General features: G+C 38.8%; 1 protein-coding gene across 5 annotated transcripts in view; it reads right to left on the bottom strand.

Moving 5' to 3' along the window:
- The window catches only part of PPP1R9A (protein phosphatase 1 regulatory subunit 9A), a 133,112-nt gene that overhangs the window by 32,002 nt on the left and 77,275 nt on the right, over window positions 1-23,835 (bottom strand). For all 5 annotated transcript variants that reach the window (XM_048950577.1, XM_048950576.1, XM_048950578.1 and 2 more), the window contains exons 6-7: window positions 11,996-12,131; window positions 4,682-4,837 (exon numbers count right to left, since the gene is read on the bottom strand). In XM_048950577.1, the coding sequence (XP_048806534.1) occupies window positions 4,682-4,837; window positions 11,996-12,131 (292 nt within the window). The remainder of the gene's footprint in view (window positions 1-4,681; window positions 4,838-11,995; window positions 12,132-23,835) is intronic.

The following is a 23,835-nucleotide window of genomic DNA, read 5'->3' as shown; positions in this document are numbered from 1 at the left end:
AGGGACTTGTTTTGGACTAGCCCACATCAGTCTGATCTGGCGGAGTGAATCCTCATTTGCACTTTTGAATCCTTTGAGTTTGGTTTCACCCCAAAGAATTACTATTCATCTGCTCCAAGAACAGTCTGAAGTACGAATTAAACAGCTTCAAAACCCCAATCCAAATGGAAATGATGATGTACATGCACCTGATACTAGGCTGCACTCGCATCCCTGCTGCTTTACTGCTTAAGGCAGTCAGCTTGGTCAAATTCTGACAGGCCCCAAACCTTACATGTAAAGCACTGAACCAGTGACTGGTGTGTGCTGGGCAAGCTGAATTACAGCTTGAGCAAACTCTGCAGGGAAGACAGCCTTAGTTCATTATTTATGAATACGAGGAATAGTTATGGAAAACTATGTTCTACATAGTGGTTACACGACTGAAGGATGCCTTTGGGAATGGTTTATGTTGAGCTAATAGAGTGCATAAGGGACTTGTGCTGAATCAGAAATTATCACCTCAGGTGAAGCTATGGTTACATTCTTGAAGGGCAGACTGCTAGTAAAAAAAAATGTACAGACAATTCAAAAGGCAAGTTATTTTGGAGAAGAGGAATAATTTTCAAGATAGCAGGAGTTACCTCCGAGCCAATCGGTGCAAGCATTCTTGAGAAGAGCTTAGCTGCCTTGGAAATCCCACTTTCATGGGACTTCTTGAACCCATTTCTTGTGGCAGCACAGGAAATGCAGTCAGACACAGTTTGGGTTGCAAACTGGCCCAAACTTGTCTAGTGCCTTGTCTCTGGAGGAGCAAACACACGGCAGGAGGAATAAAGGATGCACTGATGCAATCGGTTCCACCTGAGGAACAGTTTAGGAATCTTCGTGTTTCCACCAGTCTTGGTTACTGTCTCCAGGGGAGACTGTAAGCACTTCCAGTCCCCAGTTTCCCCAAATTGTTACGTGAATTCACCTTTTGACTTTGCACCAGAACGGATTTTGGATGTTCTAGTCCTCAGCAAGTGCCAGTACAAGACCTCATTCCCAACTAAAGCGCTGACCAACAGCAGCAGCTTGCACAAACTCGAACATGTGGAGGCCCACCAGGCATGCTGGTGGAGCATACATGGCTCCAGACTCCAAGAGCCCCAGGCAGGCAGCTAACCCAGAGATCTCACAGGGTCCCTGACCAAGTGCTACTGAAGGGCAGGACAGACAGGTGCCTACATAGCTGAAGCAGGAACACACAAGTCCTGCAGCTGGCATTGGTGGCAAGAAGTGGCTAGTGCTGGTGGTGTACCTGATGGGCTATATACCCTATGTAATTTTTTGGAATTTAATCATAAATAGTTCAGGACACTTTAAAGAGATACTTTAGTTAGATATTTGGTAGAGGTTGCTTGCAATTTTTGAGCTCAGTAAAGCCAACCTCTGATCTGCAGCTTTCAGAGAGATCAATAGCTAGTCTTTAAATAGTTTCTCTTAGTAGTGAAAGACAAAGAGGAAAAATTAAGAAAGAGTAATCTCAAAACCTCATCATGTTTAATAAACGCCCAGACCTTTGCTTAGGTGATCACTTAGGTCATTGAATCTCGCAACCAAACCCTCACTGTTTTGGGGTGAGGTAAACTCAAGGATGGATGAGTTAGACTTTGCCTTCTGTAGAGATAATAATGAAATCAAAAGGCCAAGGCTCAGAACCTCAGGCTACCTGCTTGCGATCCATTGCCATTTCTTCTAAAAATCCCACAAACCGGTAAGCAGCATTTTATCAGCTTATCATAACATACACAGAAACCCCAAATTGTTGCATAAATGACAATCTGCTCAGGTACAGATGGTTTCAACGGTTATTTTTACACTCTGTTATTAATTTCTTTTACAAAGACTACTGAGCACGCAGTCAGATCACTAGCTCAGTGCATGGTACAGCACACCCCACCGAGGCAGAAGAAAAAAGACACTTTCCTGTCAGACAGACAAATGTGTAAGCTGGACAACTACCTTTTTTCTTTTTTTTTAATTTAACAGAACTAATTATGCTTGCAGAATAGATGAGAAATGGTAACACATGCAGGGGTTAGACTGAACAATGGGCAAAGCAAATGATTTGACAAGCAAATCTGGACTCTGCAGATTTTCTAATAGGAAAGAAGAAATATATTAGTCCACGTCCTATATAATGCCAGACAAATTCTTGGCAGATACTACTTCATATTTCTGTTTTCTAAGTCAACATAAAGCTGTGAAGGCTTCATTTTAACAAGAGGTATTTTGAATAATTTTTGGCAAGTTTCATTTTCAAGGATATTTTGAAACACTGATTTTCTTCAAAACAACACAATTAAAATATTTATATGTATTATGAGAAAATAGCTTGGATTCATCTAAGACTGCAAAAGGTGGAATGTCATGAAAAGCTAGTATATGTTAAATTGCTGGAGTACAGTGAGAAAGAAACAATCAAATCTAATAAGATTAATGATTTTTTTTTATATCATTATATGTTTTTACATACAATATCATTTGTTTTTCATAGATTTCATTATGATGTGAAATACAGTTCCTAATTCTTACACAAGGTGTTCCTTTTCTTTATAGATCCTGTCTCTCTTCAGTCATCACAGCTAAAAAATAAAGCTTCTAGTTCTTTCTCTCAAAGAAGTCAAGGAAAATTGGTTTCATTTTTTTCTGTTTTACAGCCAGGAAAACAAAATATGCTGAAGTACAGTGATTCACCCAGGAATGCCCACCTCTATTCTGACTTCCATTCCAAGTGCAAAGCATTTCAAGTAAGAATGCTCTCAAGGTATTTGAGCACATTTTTCTTTGCAAAGAATAAATTCAACTAATTAGGTCAAACTATTATGTTTAAAGATTAGGTCCAACCTACTTGTTTAATACTTTCATTAATCTCCACAGTAGGAACAAGAAAGAACAGTTATTCTTTAAATACAATTCCAGAAAACACTGTGTGGGCTTGTGCAGCGTGATAGTGAACAAGTCCTCTAGTGTTGAAGGAATTCAGGGCAAATACCAAGAAAAATGCATGCACTCACCCTGCCAGAGCCTCTACAAAATGCAGCTGTGTACTGTTAAATGCAATCAGTGGAACAAAAGTAGCATGCTCCTAACAGCAATAACTACGTGGGTTAGTGAAAAAGAGCCCACTCTTCCATAGGAGCATTTCATGTTTTCTTCTTGGGTTCTTATCTGCTCTTAACCTGGAGGATTCCAGAGACCCTTAGTCTGATCTTTCCTACATCAACATTTTAAGGCCATTCAACCTTACAGATCTACAGTTAGCCAAAAATCAGTTTGGATATGCTGAAATATACATATAGCCCAAATTGATTAAAATTACATTCAGGCATAGTGGTACAGGTAATTTATTCAAAGGTCCGTGGCTTGTTTATCACTACATCTGTGCTTTACCTAGCCTTGTTGCACTGGCACAATGGCAGCACCCTCCCAACACACTGAGAAAGTATATAAACATTATGCATGATCCATGGTATTAGAAAACGAACTCAATGTTCTAATTAATGTAACAGTCAGGACCTTGAAATATGGAGTAAGAAGTTAATCAGTTAAGTAAACCAGGAAACAATAATGTATTTATTACTGTAGGCATCCAGAGGCTGAAGACTGTACCACCAAAAAAATGAAAGACTGTTTCCTCAGAAACTGATAACTTTTTATATATTGCTTGGTCTGGAGAATGGTAAGAATATACATTATACCCCCCTGGAAAATAAAACACCTGGTTTGATGGAACAAAGGGAAAAACAGAAGACAGGTGAAGAAAAATAGACACTGAGTCCCTCTTTTAAAACTTGTCTGGGCCAAGAGGCTCAAATCTCTGATGTTTTGGCTACTTTCAGCCCTTTGGTCTTCATTGCATTTAGAAACAAACATGTTCTTTAGTGTCCAAGCCCATTGCTCTGGAGATAGAAAAATCCACTTGTTTCATGACTTGTACGAGAATTCAGGACAGTTCAGGAATAAATCACATCAAAAGCATAACTGAAAAGACAGGACTGTTTCTCTGTTTTTTTGTATGTTATACAACCTCAATAACTGCAATAAACATCTGATCTAAGTTTTGTTAGTACCAGTGGATGCTAAATAAACTCTATAGCTCTTCTGTTTTACCAAATAGAAGTTTTGTAAAACACCAGCTCAAAACAGGCTTGCTTCCCCAGTACAGTGTTTATTTTAAACACACAGCAAAACATACCACTGCAAGTATATTGATGAATGCTGTGTAATGCTACAGAAACTGGAAACAATCCAATTTTCACTAAAATTCAGCACTTGTTTTGCTTTTTATGATCACTTTTGACTGGGTTAAAAAAAACAAACAAAAAAAAAAACAAAGCTACCTGCTAATAATTAATTAACTATTAATGCAAACTAAGTGCTGAAACAGAATAACTTTTTTGCTAAAAAATCAAGTGATGAATTATCTTTCATCAGTATAATAGCAGCTTGAAAGTTGGTGTCAAAGTAACTCTGAACAGTTCCACTGCTTTTAAGCAGAATGTTTTCAGCTGTTTGAAAGTATCCATGCTACAAACACTTAGCAATCAGTTCTAGTATTCAAGAGAATTGGCAAACACTGAGCAATGAGATTACTAGAATCTAACTCCAATAACATAACATATATTTTTGAAATGTTTTCTGCTCTCTAACTTACCTCTTTGAACTTGTGAGCGAGCTTGCTGGTGTCCACGTCACTTGGGGAGAACATGTCATCATTTTCAGGAAGATCAAACACTTCAATAGCCAAGTCACCTCCCGGAAGGACAGGTCCCATGTCATCATCTTCTTCATCTGTAGCATATTCCCCTGTCTTAATTTTATAGCATTTAAGAAATTCCAGTTATCCTCTTATTAGGCATAGACTGTTAAAAGTGCAGTTAAGCTAGTGGGCAAATACAGCATATTGCACAGACATATAAAAGGTTCTATTTTTGTTTTGCTATAATCTAAGAAGATAAAATATAACTCCACAACAGTACTTCAGATCATTAAGAGATGGAACAAAAGAGTGTCTTAGGCAGTACAGGTTTCTAGGGGCTGGCATTACAGACTATACAGCTGAGTGGTTTTCATCCTTCTACAGACATTTTTCCTTTCCACAGGAAGAACTCTCCCAACTTATCTCAGTATTAACAAGGAAACTCTTCCAAAAAGAGATGTAAGCTAAATAGGTGGACAGGATATCGATTGGCCTTTTTTAAGTCATGTGGAGGTAGTAATTCTCCAGTGATATTCCATACTGAATTTGAAAATCCACTGCTTAGTTCTCTATGTACTAATTAATGACAGAAAAGTTCCACCTCCACAAAAAGCCTACAGTGGGAAAAAGAAACCAAGTATCAGAGATACCTTTAGGAACAAATTAGAGCTTACTGAATGTTTACTCTGCATAGGGAGCTGGTTTAGACAGTTTTAAAAACATGGGTGTTTCTTGGGCTTATAACCTATGAGACATGAATCATTTGCTGACAAAACATAATTCTAACAAACCTAAAAGCCACAACCAGTATCTCAAAATTAGACAAAAACAATACTATTCAAAAGAAAAAGCTGGCAGTATTAAAACCGTTCACACGTACACCTGTGCTCTTCTCCCAGTGCCAAAGGTGGCTGGATACCTCTCTGCTTCAGCAGTGCTCCCTCTGTGAGCCACAGTATATTGCACACAAATCACAATTAGCGTGCAAACATATCAGAAAGCAAACACTTCCTTCAGGACCACTTCTAGATTTATAAAGCATGGGAATAGATAAACACATAGGAAAAAAAAACAAAAAAAAGGAGGGAGAAGGGATGAATTCCTTCTCAAATACAGTAATGCTTATAACAAAATTTTGACCGTACTATACAAGTCTTAACGACAGTTCCTGATGTGAAGGAACATCATCCTTTTATTACAACTCTATTCCTAGTAGAGCTCAAATTATTCTAGTGTCACTTTTCTCAAAAGAACTGTTCAAAACAAAGGTGAGAACTCAGATGTCCGAACAACAGTTCAACTCTCAACCTCCTACCTTAATTTAGCTTCTCAACTGTCATTTAGGCTTACATAAATCTATCTCAGAATTTGTTCACAGAAGCACACAAAGTGTAGATTCACAAGTTTGCATGCACACACGGACAGAATTGATGTATGTATGTATGCAGCCACAACAGACTGACACATTTGCATTATAAACATCACAATTTCTCGGATAAATAGCATATGAAAAATCAACATTCTTTTCTTTTTTGTTTGAACTGCTAAAGTTTTAAAAAGCAAAGAAACTCGTAGCGCATGGAAAATACAAAATGATTTGGTAAAGTTTTCTGATGTTAAAAGAACTACCATAAAGAAGGCAAGGCATCGTGTATGACCCAGCCATACTTTCAGCATTTAATGTGAGCAGTTTCTTAGGAGAGCTAACTCTGTTTCTATACAAAAATAGCTATGTAGTCTGCAATCAAATATACAATAATCACTTACTTTACACATTTTATATGTATTAAAAATCTTACTAGTCTTCAACAAAAAAATGAGCAGACGTTTTTGTTTCTCTTCCCCTTATTTAAGGCAAAGCACACAATTCATCTCACTCTGGAGTTTTCAGGCATGTTAGCACTACAGCTAAATGATATTTGAAACCAAGTTTATCATTTGTTGTAGATCTCACACACACATCTCCAGTTATGCTACACTTGTGATAACTGTTGTTTTCACTTAATCCTCCATTGCTATGTGCATTTACTGTCTAAACAGAAAATTATACTGCTCTTTCCTCTAACAGAACCTTCACACACTACCAGACAGGCAAGAAGCAGAACTCCAAAATCTCAATGGCGTTCCCACATTCAATGAATTACTGTGGGAACAAAACATTAGCACAGTTCACGTACTCTCAAATTTGCAGTCATTATCCCTAAAAAATCTATAAGGTGATGCAGAGTTATCACTTCTGTGTGGGAAGGGAAGGGAAGGGAAGGGAAGGGAAGGGACAAGCCACATCTTGACTGGTCCAACTGATGGCTCCAAAGATTTAAATAATTAAAAAAAAAAACCAAACTGAGTTATATTGGGGAAAATTTCAAGAGCTCTGCTGGCCTCAGGAGACACAGTGTTTGAAGAGGGACATCAGGCAGATTAGAATAAACATAAAGGAAAACCTTGCTGTGAAGTGTTTGACTGAGCGTCAGCAGACAAGGTTATTTTTGCTTCAGTTAATACAAAAAATTGTCATCAAAGCAAAACACTGCAGTTTGCTGTAGTAAACAAGGCAGTGGGATGATACAGAAACATTAGACAGGACAGAAACAAATGGGGCTTTTGCTCGTCTTCAAAAGACAATGTCCCCATCTTATAATCACACAAAGCACAAATAACAGGTTCAAAAGAACCAATGTGTGCTTTAAAGAAACAGATGTTTTAAACTGCATAATACATACTTTCCCTGAATGAATTATTCCTGCTTTTACATCACATGAACCTACCAAAAGATGTTCAGACCTTGTGCCAGTAAATTAGAACAAGGAATTTAGTGTTTTACATGAAGCAGCTAGAAGCAGACAAAGGTCACCTAATTCCAATATAACAAAGCTTTTTAAAGTAACAGCTGTTACTGTAACTGCTTGCGGCTCTGAGTAATTCATTTTGTTTTCCTAGTTGACAACAATAATATTTTTGTACAATAACTGAAAACTTACATGCTCCTGAAGCAAAATCTCAGTCTCTTCAGTCTTTACAGGTGAGCAGAATTCACTCATGCACAACGGGTGAGCCTATTTATCATTTTAGTAGTACACAGACCTCAAGGTTTCCCCAGCCAGAGGAACAGCTTCTACTAGTAGCTGTTTAATTTTGCTATACACTATCACAGCAAGCAGCATGAAATTATCTTTATAAACATGAACTGCAACTTCTCATTTTAAAAGGCAGTACTCACATTTAACTGCGCTGTAAATTTTTGAAACAGGCAGAACCCTCACCAGCACAAAGAAGCACCAGCAGCACCAGCCAAGAAAATGCAGACAGACCTTTCCCAATCACAGTAACAAAGGGTTCATCAAGCTAAATCTTGTGTTTGTGCTGAAACTGTCCCACCATCAGAGAATACCACTTGAAGAACTATAAAAATAACTCAAATCCACCTCTTCATTTGATTTTTCTGCACTTTAAACTCAATTATTTGAAAGGAGCAAAGAAAAAGTATTCTATAGGATCAATCATTGCTTTCATAGAACTAATTCATATTAATGTCAGACAAACTGTACTCCCTGAAAGATCTTGTCTTACCAATGTATTCTTTGCATTTTAGACACCGAAGCTCTGGTTTTTTTGTGTGTCTTATGATTGTCTTCAATGTTCCTACTGTTGCTCTCCTCTCAGAATGTCTTGATAAATAAGAATTAAAAATGAAAAAAACAAACAACTATCTATGTTACTAAAAGACATGAAGATTTCACTTGCGTTGCACTTGACTTGGACAAAGTGAGAAGAGAATTTTGCACCACATTAATAATCTCACATCCTGCATTACCATAGGCAGCTTTCGGGGGAGCTGGTCATCTGCTTGATCTAACATCTGCCCCTCACTGCTGAACATGAAGAAGATGGTACCACGTTCAAATTATAATTCCAAGAAATGTCAGAATTTGACTACAGCATGCAGAGTACATGGTATCAACATAGCAAAGTCTAAAGGTTTCAGTCAAGGATACAGATTTAGGATAATTCAGTATACTAGGTAGGAAATACAAAGACAGTGCCTCCTTCAACGCTTTAGAGGCTTGTTTTCTGACAGGATGCAAGAAATTAAAGGTATGTGGAGTTTTAGAAAGCCAGAGGAACTGGTGATGAGTAAATTCTGCAGCGGGCTATACACAGGCAGCACCTGAAACAACATATTCTCTCATATTTATTTGAGGTAGCACAAGCTTATAAGGAAACATGACCTGCTGTATGTATTGCCAGCACTGCCACACCTAAGCAGTACTTGAGAAATTACTACTGATTCTAACTGACTTGAAACATTCCAGCAAGGTGAAGGAATGAGAAGGTACAGCACACAAACAAGTATCTATCTAAAGCAGTACCTGACTGATGCCATGCTGGTTGACACAAGTCAAAATTTTCTCAGTAATGCTGCTATGTTAAAGAGCTCTGATTCTTCTGGAATGACTGTGTGCTGCTTGGGCTACCATAAAGACTACTAATATTCAAATCAGTGAAATGACAACCAGCTAATAAACCAGCAAGATAAAATACCCAGACCTGAACATGCCTGGAATACGCTCTCTGCCTGTGATTTCATCAGCTCATAGCTTTACCAACCATAGTCACATGCAGCATCTCTAGGACTCAGACTCAGATTGCTGATTTCCTGCTCAGGAAACCTGATGAGACATTGCTGTCTTTGTGGTAAAGCAGGCTCAGAATTTGACAGCCTCAGTGGAGGGCTGAATAATGATAATTTTCCTCTTTATTTATTTGGCAGCGCAGCTGGAATCCCTGCCACCTCATTTTAAATACTGTATGAAAATGAATAGGATGGTTTGATAGCTCTGAGGGTGAACAACTCTTGCATAATTCCATCTCATACCAGCAAGACACTCCTTACACTGGAAATTCTAATACTCCTGAGCTTCACACAGCCAGAAACACAAGTACTGTGAGCAAATGGACTTGACATTGTAGGTTTTTTTGGTACATTCATGGATGCCTATTCATTCAGACCGTGTAAGCTGAAATATTCTTGCCCAAGGGATGGCATGCTTTCCAGAGCCAAAGAACACAAAACTGGTAGTGGAGTACAGATACAGCCACATTTGACTGAACAGAGTAAGGTGAGCTCAAGTACCAGTGCTCGCATTTGACAGCAAATGGAGAAGAGCTTGTAGTGACCAAAAGATGTCTTTGAACTGTGGCTAATATGCATTACAGTACAGATCCCAATGTGGGAATTGCTTGGGTGCATGTTATGCGAGTTTACCTGGAAGGCATACTCAGGTAAAAAAATGAAACATACTCAGGACTGCTTCAGGTTTCTTAATAATACTGTTCAGAAGGCAAATATGCCTCACTGCATACCTTAGAAACTATATCTGTCTATTCTAAGAATAAGGCTTACCACTTCCCACCCATACAGTCATGGAGGAAATGGGTATGACCTTCAGTGATCCCAAGGCTGTTTTTGAGAACTGATGCATTTCTACATTTGTTCAGAAGCCTAATTACTTCTCCTTCCAAAAGAGATCTCTGATGACACTCTGGATCTCCACTAGTAGATCCCTTTTCCTTTCTTCCTCCTCTTTTCCTCACATAATGCATAAAAGTCCCTTTTGCACTGCATAAGCTAACGGCCAAAATGTACATCTCATGGTCACAGACATGGCACCATCCTCAGTACAGAGCTGTGATAAGAAGGTTCTTGTTCCAAAAGCTAGAGAGAGTTGTCTCTATTTCTGATGTTAGCTGTCCTTCAAGAAATCATTCAGCAACTTTATTTTAGATATAGAATAAACAGGAGTCAAAATACTTGCATGTTTATATGCTGGGGAGAAAACAGAGAGGATTTGGATTTTCTAGCTTTTATGGCCTCACACAGCCACACACAAATGTGCATTCCAAGTACATACAATTTGTATTCATATGAGTTAAATATGCACCTATGGTAGGATTTAATCTAATACATATTCAAATATTCTATTTTTAACATCAGTGGAAATCGAAGTGACTGAAGGCATCATTGGGCCAGACAATTTTTACCAAGTTTTCTGGGATACTTCAGATGCTACCTGCTAGACTAACAGTGTGTGTCAAAATAAATGTATCCTTATTTTACTTTAGAGTACTTTTCTCATGTTTCTCTGTTTAGAAGCCTAGTCTCAGGACCTGAAAGAGAACTAATCTGAATTAAATGCGTCACACAGATTCTCTGTCTCTCCTCTATCTTTGGAACTTGATGATCCATGGAGTCACTTCCAAGCCAAGCCACTCTGTGATTCTATGATTCTATGATGATTTTGGGTGGTCCTGTGTAGAGCCAGGAGTTGAACTCAACGATCCATATGGGTCCCTTCCAGCTCAAAATATTCTATGATGTTCTTCTTCACCAACCAAACAAACAAAAAAATGTTGGCCTGGGCAAAAACTCACTAATACATGGAGTCTGGAATTTCAAATAATGTTGTTGAAGAGAATGTGAAAAGAAGGTTGCATGCTCAGGCTACGTGAAAGTGCTTTGCTACAGCAACTGCTTTTACCTTAATGTAACCGAGCAGCTAACTTAGGGGTGAAACAGTAGTCTCTGAGAAAGATCTCTCATCAGTCCTTCTAAGTAACTTGGAATTCAGGCATGCTGGGAATTTTAAGAGAACAGAAAAAATATGGAAAGTTTACTAAATAAAATTGATAGCTTCAGAACCCTTGCATTGGGACATCAAGCACTGATCATGAACATCAATAAATGCTTCTGACAAGGAAGAATAATCCTTTATCCTGTGGGACAGCTGTTCATATAAATAAAAAAAGAAGGAGAAGTCTTACTTGGAATTTTCAGAACATTTCTTAATGTTCTGAATCACAAACATCATTAATGTTTCTAGGAAAAAAGATAAGGTTTAAATCTTCCCAATAACAGTTGGAAGGTGACTTTTACCAGTGTCCACAGAAAAAGAACGTTTTAAAACATGCACAAGCAAACCAGCCTTATTCCCTTATTTCAAACAAAGCAGATGCCTTTGGAAGAGCAATAATTTACAGAAACATCAACCCTATTTATGTATGTTTCTTATGGAACAAAATAGATACCTTAAATCCATGCTATAAAGCTTTGTTCTTCACATTGGGCTTATCACCAAAATCTAAAGATCGGTGGCAGGGATAATGGAGATGTGCAAAGCTGACCTCTGAGTGACACTTAAAAAGCAGGAACCAGGAAAACAGAAAGCAGAGCATTGAAACCCTCTGCAGATTGAAACACTGGAAAGTTACCTCATCATCATCTGCGTCGTACTGTGCATAATGCTGCTCCAGGAGCTCTCTCTGGCGGCGTTCTTGTTCCAGAGTTTGGCTAATCAGCTGTGCAACCTCGCTCACTTGGCCTGGTTTTTCTCGGCCAATTACAAACCTAGACAAGACACCATTGAAGAAATGATTACTCCTATTGTTTTACAGAAGTTCTTTATTTTTACCTGTGTTTAGAATAGAGACTGGCCTTTTTTTTGCAAAACTACATGGCTATAACTGTTTTACATGTGTTCTGCAGAGTCCATTTGCCAGAAGGGCACTGTGTGCAAGACTGATTCCAGCATTGCCATTTTACAGCATGAAAAAAAACAAAAGTGTCAGTGATGACTACAGCCTGCAGTCCAAATTTAGCAAAAAAAGATCTGCAGAGTTGGAACTCCACAGACACAGACCTATAGCAGGGCCGTTAATAAAAAATGCATCAACACTTGCATTCCCTTAAAAGCAAGACATTTCTCAGAAGCCTATGGAAGTCCAGATGCACACCAACAGCACAAACATCTGACAGCTCGCAGTGAAAGAAGCGTGCATGGGAGAAACTTTTTTCCCCATCTTCACTCTGAAGACATTTCTGAGCTCTTTGATTTGCCTTTCAGCTATGACAGAGAATTGATTTCTACATTTTTAAATTGACAGATACCATTCCCCTAACTTTAAAGTTCATTTAAATCTTTTATTTCACAAACTTCTGTTGCTAGGGAGCTTTTTTTCCTCCACTGTTAGCTAGCTCTGAACACTGGAAGTGTGTGCTTCTTTGGCTTAACAAAAGACAACAGCACCGTCTCTTTCTTGGCTAAGATTTCCACGTCTGCTTTCCAATTCTGCTTTCTGCATCTGAAATCCAGGATTGGCTTTGATTGTAACACTATTTTTCAGCACAACATCCTATCCATAGTTAGATATTTTGCTACCTGTAGCTTTAATTATGAACATTCATTATGCATTACCAACACTGTAAGCTCCTGAGCAAACGCACAATTGAAAGATGCCAAGGAGTATTTTCTCAGCAGGCTAGAAAAACAATTAGGCAATCACAGATGAAAAAAGAATTGTGCAGAGCAGAGAAGTTATGATCAGTTGACATACTGCACGGTAAACTGTCTGTTTCCACAACATTTGGCTCAAAATGACATATTTAATGGATTATTGGGATGAGAGGTAGAAGAGTGCATTATATCCTGTGCAAGAGAATTATCTTGATTAGTTCTGTTTATCACTATTAATGTCAAGTTTCTGTGAGAGGATGAATCTGAACCCATTTCCTAGGGCAAATAATTTTTCAGGCTCTATGAAGTCAGGCACTACAGAAAGGAACACAATTTGGAGATTATTTCAACATCAAAATATGTGAGTCAATAATTACTTCCAAAAGGATAAAGGTGAGAATGAATGACTCTATGCAGAATAATGAGACAATTCGCTGAAAATAATTTGCAATAAAGTCTCAGTTTAGAAACATCAATAGAAAATAGAGCAGAAAATAGGAAAAAGCTTAAAAGCAAGTAACACCACCATTTTAATCTTAATCAAAGCAGCTCACAGTCTGGCACTCATATGCTACAATTACAAAATATGACAGCAATGATAAAGACCTGGGGCTGAAAGGAAAAGGATGTTTCTTTGTGGCCCCTTCATCTGCTCTGCACACTGACTCACAGTCAGATCCTGTTCCCCTCAATTTTAATTTCATAGCCAAGTATTACAAAGACCAAAACAGCCATATTTTCAGTCTCACATGGGAGGAACAACGAACTTTCAATATTGCTACATGAAGTAAAAAAGGATTCAACCCATGTTTGCTGTGCATTTATCTCTTCTACTTCAAACAAATTAATTTCTACGCTGAATACCCAGGACAGATAACGTATAATCAATCTGAAGTACGATAACTCCTGACTATTTGGGACTAACACATAAAGATTTTGGAATTTTTATACTTGAAAAGGAAATTTTTGTGGTTTCCAGCAGAAGAATTCCCATGTCCACATTAGGAATGTTTTTGACACTGTGGACAGCAGAGGCACTCTGGACTCAGAAGGAAGTTTTTCACACAGAGGATGGTGACACACTGGAACAGGTTGCCCAAGGAGGCTGTGGATGCCCCATTCCTGGAGGCATTCAAGGCCAGGCTGGATGTGGCTCTGGGCAGCCTGGTCTGGTGGACAGAGCAGGGGGCTGAAACCAGATGATCACTGTGGTCCTTTCCAACCCAGGCCATTCTATGATTCTATGGCTGCCTTGCATTAATGCTTTCAAACAGACATGGATGTTTAGGTAGGAAATAAGAACTTTTCAAGTTACTAATTTTTTTCTCATCCAACAGCCATTTTCATTTTAGTGATTTAATTTTCAAGATTTTTATCACGTCAAAATGAAGTTCCTAGATGATACCTGAGGCTATTGATGATACATGAATAAATGCCTCAGAGCAATGACAAAGCACAGAACAAATGTTTTCAAAAAAAAAAAAATATGCAAGTAACCTTTTCTTTTCCTATAATTTATTGCATTAAGGTGAAACATTTCCAAAGTGTCTGAAAGTAAACATTTAGAAGCATTAAATCTATGACTGATGTCAGAATTTGTATAATGGAACTTGTAATGCAAACCTGTATAATGGAACATGACATGGCAAATAATTACAAATTTTACACACAAAATCAAGCCTTTTGTCACACTGCATTCCACAACCTTAAGAACATCAAACTATATATAATAATTATGTTTAACCTATAACTAAAGTACTTAGTACATTATAAATTTGTAAGTGAAAGAGAATATTTCTCTCTTAAAAAAGCATAAAAGAGGCCGCTATTAAAATTCTAAGCATGAATAGATCTTTAAGCCTAGAAAGGCTTTAGATATAAGAACTATCATAATCTGAAGTGTTTAAATATGAGAAAGAGACATAAGGTTGTGATTCAGTGACCACAAAATTAGTCACTGAACCATCATCTGCACACTTGAGTGAAATGGGTAATTATATTTTTCCCATCACTCGGCCTCACAAAAATTAAGCACATGCATTTCAGTCTTGATTAATTAGTCTCAAGGGCCACAAGTATTACAACAAAGACCTATAAATTCTATCAGCAATAATATCCTTAAGAAGCTGGTTATGTTTCTGGATATGAGACAAATGAGGGTTTGAAAACCTTTATACTCATCATGACAATATTTCCCTTAATTATCAAAGCTAGAAAAGCAAAATAAAACCAGGCCAATCTGTGAAGCTGTACTATAAGCACAACTGTACTAAATCTCAGGCCACTACTGACTATTCCTGATGTCCATAAAACTGGAAGAGGGAAGAAGAGAACAGCACTGAGAAGAAGGCTTGAGCTGACCTCGATATTCACAGCTGCACAGGATCTAGCTGAATTACCAGCTGTGAAATATTATTCTCTGTGGTTACGGTGTTAAAATAAACAGGGACAGAGCTAGGAACATAATTACTACTTGAACCTATCACGGATGTAAGGAAGTGTAGAAGAATATAACATCTGGAGAAACTGAAAATTAAGCTCCTGGTGGTTAAGAAAAGCATTCTACTGAAATTGGCAACACCTACATCTCCTGCAAGCCATTCAGCATTTAATGATTTTAAAGCACACTGTATATGGCTTTCTGCATATTGCCAGCTTTTATTAAATGAGGATCTGCAGACTTGCACGTCTTGAAATAACAAAGTACATAAGCATACATATGTGAATATATGTATATATAAAACCAAATGTGGTACAGAAGCATTATTGTAAGAATTTAATTAAACAGCATTTTGATTTGGAAATGTACTTTGGTACTAGAAAAACAGGGAAGGAGGCATGAACTCTGTGACACAAAACTGATGCTCCACAGCATGGATTTTTAGTGACTGATTCTCAGTCGCTGTTTTTGCTAAAAAGACTTTGAGCCTTAAATGCCCAGTTAAAATAATTTAATTTTGACTCCTTTAATACAACAAAAATTAAGAAGCAAGAAAAGTTTAGAAAAGATTTTCTTAGAAATAAAGAGACTTCTTACTACAATAGGATTCACATTGACATTTTATCTTCTAATCTTTACTAAAATATCATTTGGTCAATAAAAAATGTATAGTTTATTTCACTGCATTTGGGGAATTTTAACCGATTTTTTTTAAGACAGGTTTTAAAAATGGTTTTTCTCTGAGCTTTAAAGCACAACGCTTCTGCTACCATTTATCCAACTTATTTCAAGATGTCTTTAATTACTTTCTCTGGCTGGTTCCATTAGGATAATAACCATATAATTAATCCAAAGTGCTACAAGTGTTATGAACTCAGTAAGAAGGCAGTTTTATTTAGTTACAGTAGAGCAAGCTGGAACTCGATGCTTTTTCATAAACAAGAAAAAAACAGCAGTATGAGATGCAGGGGTCATGGACCAGGCATAAGAAATTCACTGTGAGGTGTCACTACACTTCCTCAAATAAAAGGAAAAATGACTTTAAATTAAAAGAGGGGAAATCTAGGTTGAATGTCAGGAAGAAATTCATTACTTGGAAGGTGGTGAGACACTGGCAAAAGCTGCCCAGTGAAGCTGTAGATGCCCCATCCCTGGAGGTGTTCAAGGCCAGGTTGAATGGGACCCTGGCAGCCTGAGCTGGTGGGTGGCAGCCCTCCCCACCACATGGGGCTGGAGGTCTCTAAGGTCCCTACCAACCAAGCCATTCTATGGTTCTATGAGTATTCTCTATTATCCTATGGTCTTCAGCAGTTTTTAAACACACTAAGGATGGAAAAATTCCACAGGCCCCTTTGCACAACAGTGCTGCCTTTCTGCCTCTCAGTCACTCTCTCCAGCTCCACCTCACCTGCAAATTTCCTCTCGGTCTTTCTGTTTTATGTCCACCCACGCCACTACTTACCACCTCCCCCCCAGTCAGAGACAAGCACGTATACGCTGATTTCTGAAGCTATTAGCTGTAACAAAGGGGAAACGAGGTTTGAATGGTAAACAAGGAAGTAAATAAGGTTTGCCTGGAGATTAGGGATTGTGGTGACTCAAAATGGGAACAAACAAGCAAACAACTCTGCCTGGAGATTAGCACCCAACACAACATGAAGAAGTAATCACCACCAGTGGATGAAAGAGGCAATGACTGAATGAAGTCACCTAAGGTCACATAAGAAAAAACTGATCATAATGCTTTGGAACCAGAAGTCCAGTCGATTTTCCGCTCACGTCACAGACACCAACTAGTCCCAACCTATTCAACCAGTTATAATGACACTAGAGGAGATCACACCAAAAGCCTCGTTAAAGCCAACTCAAAATCTTCTGCCCCCTCACCCACAGAGCCAGTCTTTGGAAAAACTGAGACAAAGCAGACAATAATTTATCTCCCAACTTTTCTGCATCCACAGTTTCCCTGTTTTGCTGCTGACATACCTGAAGAACCCCTTCTTGTCTCTTGAGTGCATTTACCCTTCAGAGCATTAACCCGTGGGATTAGTATGCATGGCTAATGCTGTCAAAGCTGCCATCAAACTTCAATGAAGAACTGAGCAGTTCTTCCCTAGTTTGAGTAACAGATTTAGCACACTGCATCCCTTAATTGTCTCAATGAACATTTGTGTCAAGTTTTTTATATACTCCAAAACTCTCCTGGATTACCAGCACTCAAACAAGCTGCCATCCTAGCAGATGCTGGAGCACTGTGAGTCCCCTTTAAGTGTCTAGCCGTAACTTCTAAACACGTCACTCATTTCAAAGCAAGAGCTGAGTCATTTTCCATTCTGACTACGTTATAGAGCCTGATGGCAAACACAATCTTGCTCCATTTTGTCTGTTGGTTTAAAAGCCAATACCCTCCCTGCAGCATCAGTTGCACAACCTGGGCTTGACCTGCATCCAGTCCCATCTGACTGGCATGATCGAGAAGAAAATCTGTTGTCTGCTGTAGCCTCCAGAGCCCCGTGACATGGTTAAGATATTCTTCAGCAGCTCTAGCAAAGTAACAGCCGAAGGCCCAGAAAAGCCTAAGCAGCCTCTTCCACAGGACCCTGGATATGAGCCCCTGATGAGCTAGACTGCTATCAACACTAAAGGATATCAAAGCCAAACAACTACAAAGTCATGTAGAAAACCCATGCACCAGTGTTGATGCACTTAGATTAATTATTCCCACAGAAATCAATTCTAGGTCAGGGCCTCACTGATACATTATCTTTACTCAAAACCACTTTAAAATTAGCCAATGGATTCAACATTTTAGCACTCTCCCAAGCTGTGGTTCTTATTCTGCTCTGCACAGAGCACAATCAGGGAGAGAACCTCTTCCATCTCCTCCAGTCAGCCTGACAGTTTCCCAATACAATACTTGCTTAGAAGTTTTCTTGAATACATGATGATCAGTATTCTCTGTAGCACCACCGAATCCTTATGGGAACGGCCTCCTCGAAGAAAAGTATTTACAAATACTTACTATGTTTTAACATTCCTGAATATAAGAGAAACACACATGCTGCCTCTGTTCTAAAGGTGCCAGCGCTATCTGGGAATGTTTTACAACCTAACTGCATTGAGTTGATCTGCCTTGCCTCATTCTCACTGGTGTTGGCATCTGTGGGAAGTAAATCCAGGAAGGCAATGCATATGAAGTAAGCTGCTGAGTTCTGACCACGTCCTCAATCTAGGTAATTACATGACCCAGATTCTAGCCATGCTGAGCCACACTCACAGCACAGTTCAGGGGTAGCTCCTACAGCACTGTATTGTGCCATGCTGAGTTATCCTGCAAGGATGAGTGTTGGCTATTTCTGCCCAGCTGTCACAATGTTGTATCACAAAAACCAAGATGCACCAAAGCTTGGTAGGAACTTCCATGGCAAACTGCACTTAGAAAGATCAAATAAATTAGCTAAATAAACATTTATGGTGGCATTTCAGTTTCAGAGTTAGGAGCTTTTGTTTAGATTCAACTGACTTGAGGATAAAGAGATTCAGACCCTGTCAGGCTACTCCTCTTTTCAGAAAAGCAAAAGAAAACCCACTCCATATGAAATCCAGCCCTACTGAATCTTACCATTTCATGTTAAATGTATTTTAAAACAATGCTGTGAGTGCCTAGCAAAATAAAAACTTCTGCATGGTTTATTTATATATTTTATGGTAAAACATATCATTTCCTATCCAAATGTGCTAATATTTCACAAAATTACTTGCCATAAAATTCAAATTAGCTAGCTCTTCAGGCACAGGGGTGATCTTAATGCTAGTAAAATAAATAGTGCCAGGAAATCCTCTTAAGTGCTAGTAATTGATCATCTGCACAGTTAAATTGACGAGACAGTCTCTGGAAGAATTTGGCCCAAGTTAACAAGGACTCTACCCTACTGTACTCAGCCACAGATGAGGAGTCAGCAAAGGCTTGGCTGCTTCCAGCAGGCAGTTTGGACACAGATGCCCTGCTCTGCGAGGTAAGAGCATTGAACAGCATGAGCAAAGACAGCTCCAAGGCCAGCTGGCTTCAGTGCCCCGGGGCAGCCCCAGGCACACTGCACCTGCTAGGACAGGCACAGCAAAGGAATACAAACAGCACTGCAGTACAGCCAGGAATCCCTCACCAGTGCTAAGAGTTCACAGTGCTTTGAGTTGTTTCTCATGTTAAATGCAGCATGCTATGTCTGGTAGTCTTGCAGAATGATTGCCAGTGCTGATAGCTCTTTGCAAGGATCAGGAATAAGAAAGTAGGTCATATTATGTAATTTTTTTGTTGCCATACTGGAACAAATAGGAGAAATTTACACTGTTTAGGTCCAAGGCACCACAACTGAAGTTTCTACTGAGTCCCTGATTCAGGTTTATCATAGACTTATCAATCTGTCCATGAATCAGAGCATGCACTAAGCACAAACGGCTTCTTAAGCAACCATTTATGAAGTCCCAGCATGATAGAATTGCAGAGCAGAGACTTTTGTTTCATTCTCTTTCTCCCTTTTTGGTTCCAGGATTGGATTAAAGGAAACAGATACTGGCAGGAAAAGGAAGAACAAAAACACTTTCAGCCAGGAAAAAGGACAACATAGTCCAGCCCTCTGTATCTGATACAGAGGCAGCATATTTTGCTTTTGGCTCCTGCCTCACTGCCCAAGACTGGGAAGAAAGAGAAATTTCTTCGGTCTCTTCTACTGCATGGATTTGTATGTAGGATGTACAGTGCCAGCAAGTGTTTGGACACAGTTGTTTCACAGGGCAAGAGGGCAAGCAGAAAAATTTAAAAAGAACAAGAGAAAATCTGCAGGGAGGCATGCTGGAAGAAGAGAAGATGATTACGTGGGGGAAGGATTCACAAAAATAAAGCAATGCTGCTCACTGTTACCATGAGCAAATATAATTCCCCAGAGGGGTATACTGCTGTTGGCTAGATCCTGCTGTTGACTTCATTTGTCCTCTATACTGTCTGATTGCTTGCAAAGACACGAGTATTTCAATTACCTTTCCAGATGTTGTGATGTTAAACAAAACTAACAGCAGGCATGCAAATTACTCTTTTTCGAGACAGTATTTTTTCCAGAAAGAAATCAGCTCAACATGGAGGGAGGAATTTGCTGAAGCAAGAATAAATGATTTCTCAAATTGTTATCGATTAAAATGTGAGTATTTCAACTTTCTCATTTAACTGCTCCTTGTGTAAGAGCTATATAAAAAGTAAAAACTTCATTCTGGCATTTCAGATTGCATTTGTATTACAGAAAGAGATAAAGAAATTAGGTGATAAACTGGGAATATGGGTTGCAACAAAATCCTGCTTTGAATTAAAATTGTCCAGATAGGAAGAAACACAAAATGATAATAAATGATTCTGTATGAGAATAGAGAATTGCTCACTGTAGAAAGCCTCAGGGTTTGACAGCTACACTGCTATTGTTGGAACCTCTTCTTCACCAATTGAGAAGATTAATTAAACAGTAAGGTGGTAAAATTTGCTAACTAATTATTTAGTTTCTTTATTAATATTGGAAGACTTTGAGGCATTTCAGAGGAGTTTAATTAAGCAGAATTTGGTAAATATGCTGGTAGGTTAGAATTAATATAATTAATTTCAAGGTGGTGCCAATCAAGAGAAAAGTGACAGCTTTTGTACAGGTTCTGCATGCAGGGTTCCCCAAAAACTCAAGGGCTGACTAAGAAAGTGCCATGAGAGCATCTGCTCAGTGCCTAGCAACAGTTTGGAGGCTGAGAGAATGCTTCACCTCATTCAGAAGGAAGGATACGGAAGGAGGTTCACAGAATCTAAAATTTTCCTCTCCAATAAAACAAACAATTTGGCTAACTATCTTCAAAGAAACGTTTCAGAAGAAAGCAATAGTAATAAAAGCATGCAAGCAGCATATGAAGAATTGGCATTTTCAGATGAATCATACTCTTTTCTTCTTATCAATCCAGTCATACTTCCTAGCATCTCACTCTCCCTTCTTGTGACCTTGTGCCTCCCACAGCTGGATGGCATGAAATTTTGCATTTTGTGAGACTGCAAAGTGAAGTCACACCCAATCACTAATCGTTCCTTTCTTTTCTGGATACCACTGAAAGCTTCCACATTTGTCCTAGGAAGGACTGGCGCTAGGTACTTATGGTAAAAAGATGGTTTTCTCTGTTAAAAAACTAAGTTTTCTTTCTTGTGGCACTGTGTTTAAGAAAAAGTCTCCCTGGAAGCATACAACTTTCCATGTGAATTTTTTCTGATAATGCCATCAGGGTCCCCAGCACCCTTGCATTACGATTAAAAATGGGGGAAGAGTGAACACACTCAAGACCTCAGAAGCAACTTTGAAGAACTTTAGACCTGCTGCTCATCACCACAGTCCATGAGGAACAAGAAAGCTAGGAGCTAAAATAAGCTGGAGAATCACCATTATAGGATAGGATAACCACTGTCAAGATGCCTCTTCATATTGTATTATAGTAGGCACCACTAGCTAACCTCAGGTTGAAGGATTAGATCGTAAATGGGTCAGAAGATGCACAGAACAATTAGTGGTATCAGTCTGCTGCTGCCCTCTGACTGCTTCATCAATCTCAGAGCAGGGGCGACACTCAACAGAATCAGAAAGAGCACAAATTTCAAAAGAAAGTCTCTCCTTTATACAACAAAATTCTGAAATACTCTAAGATATTAGTAAACTAAACAGTTAACCAAAATTATAGAGAAGATGTGATATTTACATGAATTAAAATAGCATTCATAGTTGCATTTGCCAGATTAGAGTCACGGGGATACTAATTCTCAGCCCTAAACACAGAAGCTGATTGCCAGCTGGGATTGCAGAAGAACTCGCTCCTTTCTTCATTTCATAGGTTACCAGAGTCCATCTGGTGGGTGCTGATTATCTTCCTTTAAAACACCGTAAGAAAGAATCGAGGAATTAACTGTTACTGGAGAAGCCAAATTGGTAGGATCAATGGTCTTCTGTTGTGGAATGACAATCCTTCCAAATAGTTCAGTACTCCAAACAGTGGATAAGATAATAATAGATGCTTGTGTTTGCTCATTTCCCCCATCCCCCTCAACTAGAACAGTTCAAAAGGTAAAAGTCATGTCTCCATTTTCACAGATTCCTTACTATGTCAGCTACAGACAGTTTGGATAATTTTTTCTGGCAGAAACATTGCAAAATCTATTCTAGGTCAATGACTTCCACTGTCAGGATTGTTCAAAATGTTCTGAAGGATCAAAGGAGAAAAACAAATCACTAAGTATTGGTATTATGCAAGCTTTCTGAAGAGGTATTGATTGTGAAATATTAAGATCTAGCTTTATTGTCATTCTTCTCATGAACATCCTTGCAACTGATCACATATAATAAACTTTCCTACCAAAACTAGCATGCATTCTGCTTAGAATCGGGGTAATATGATTGCATGTAAGTAATACGGTGGGGTATAAACAGGAGGTGATGCCAGTGAAATGCACTGTGTGCAGGATACCAGGCGGAAGAAAGATACACGCAGTTCATGCAATAATCACTGAGATAACTATGCTTATTAAAGCAATTCTGTAAAACCCATCAATCTGACACTGTTAAATAGCACACAAGCATGTGTGTGATTTTTCCTGTGAAGGACAGATTCAGGAAGTTGCCTTGTTTTGAATTAAGCTGTGTGAATTAGGGTGTGTGAGTGCACATTGCCTGCACACTTGTAGTTCAGGTGGAACATCCGCAGAAGGAAATGTAGCAGGTATTTACGTAGCAGGTTATTGCTCTCTTCTTTTCCAAAGATAGCTCAGCAAGCAACCTTTTGCACTACTCCTGCTTCCCCCAGTGACATGGATCATTAATGGCAGCTACTAACGCAATGGCTGCATTCAAAGGTCAGTAGCACTGCCCTTCACACTTCAGACAGGCAGGAGCTAAAGACTGGTGGCATGTGAGGGATTCTGCCCAAAAGACTCTGCTATGCTGCTCCCAAGGTTCTGGTTCACAGACAGTGGAGATACACAATTTTTCCCTCTCATCTCTTCCACAGGTGTACCTGGGAATGAGGATTTGACAGAAAACAACCATTCTCTTCACGAAACACACAGTAGGCAGAGCCCTTGTATCATACAGAAGATGAAAAACAGTTACCAAGACATAAATACACAATTTTGGTCATATCTGAATTCACTAGTATTAGTTCTAGCTTACTTAACAAGCAAATGTTTAAACCTATAGTAAAGACAAGACCATCAAACCATCCTGCATTCTCTATCTCCCAAAAGGAAAGCTGACTGGAAATATTTCTAATTTTGAGTAGCTTAAACCCACCAGAGTCCTCCAGTGTCAGCAGAGTACCCG

This window comes from Lagopus muta, chromosome 7, assembly GCF_023343835.1.
Source record: "Lagopus muta isolate bLagMut1 chromosome 7, bLagMut1 primary, whole genome shotgun sequence".
NCBI classification, from domain to species: Eukaryota; Metazoa; Chordata; class Aves; order Galliformes; family Phasianidae; genus Lagopus; species Lagopus muta.
Note: the sequence above shows the minus strand (reverse complement) of the source record. Positions and strands in the feature narration are given on the sequence as shown.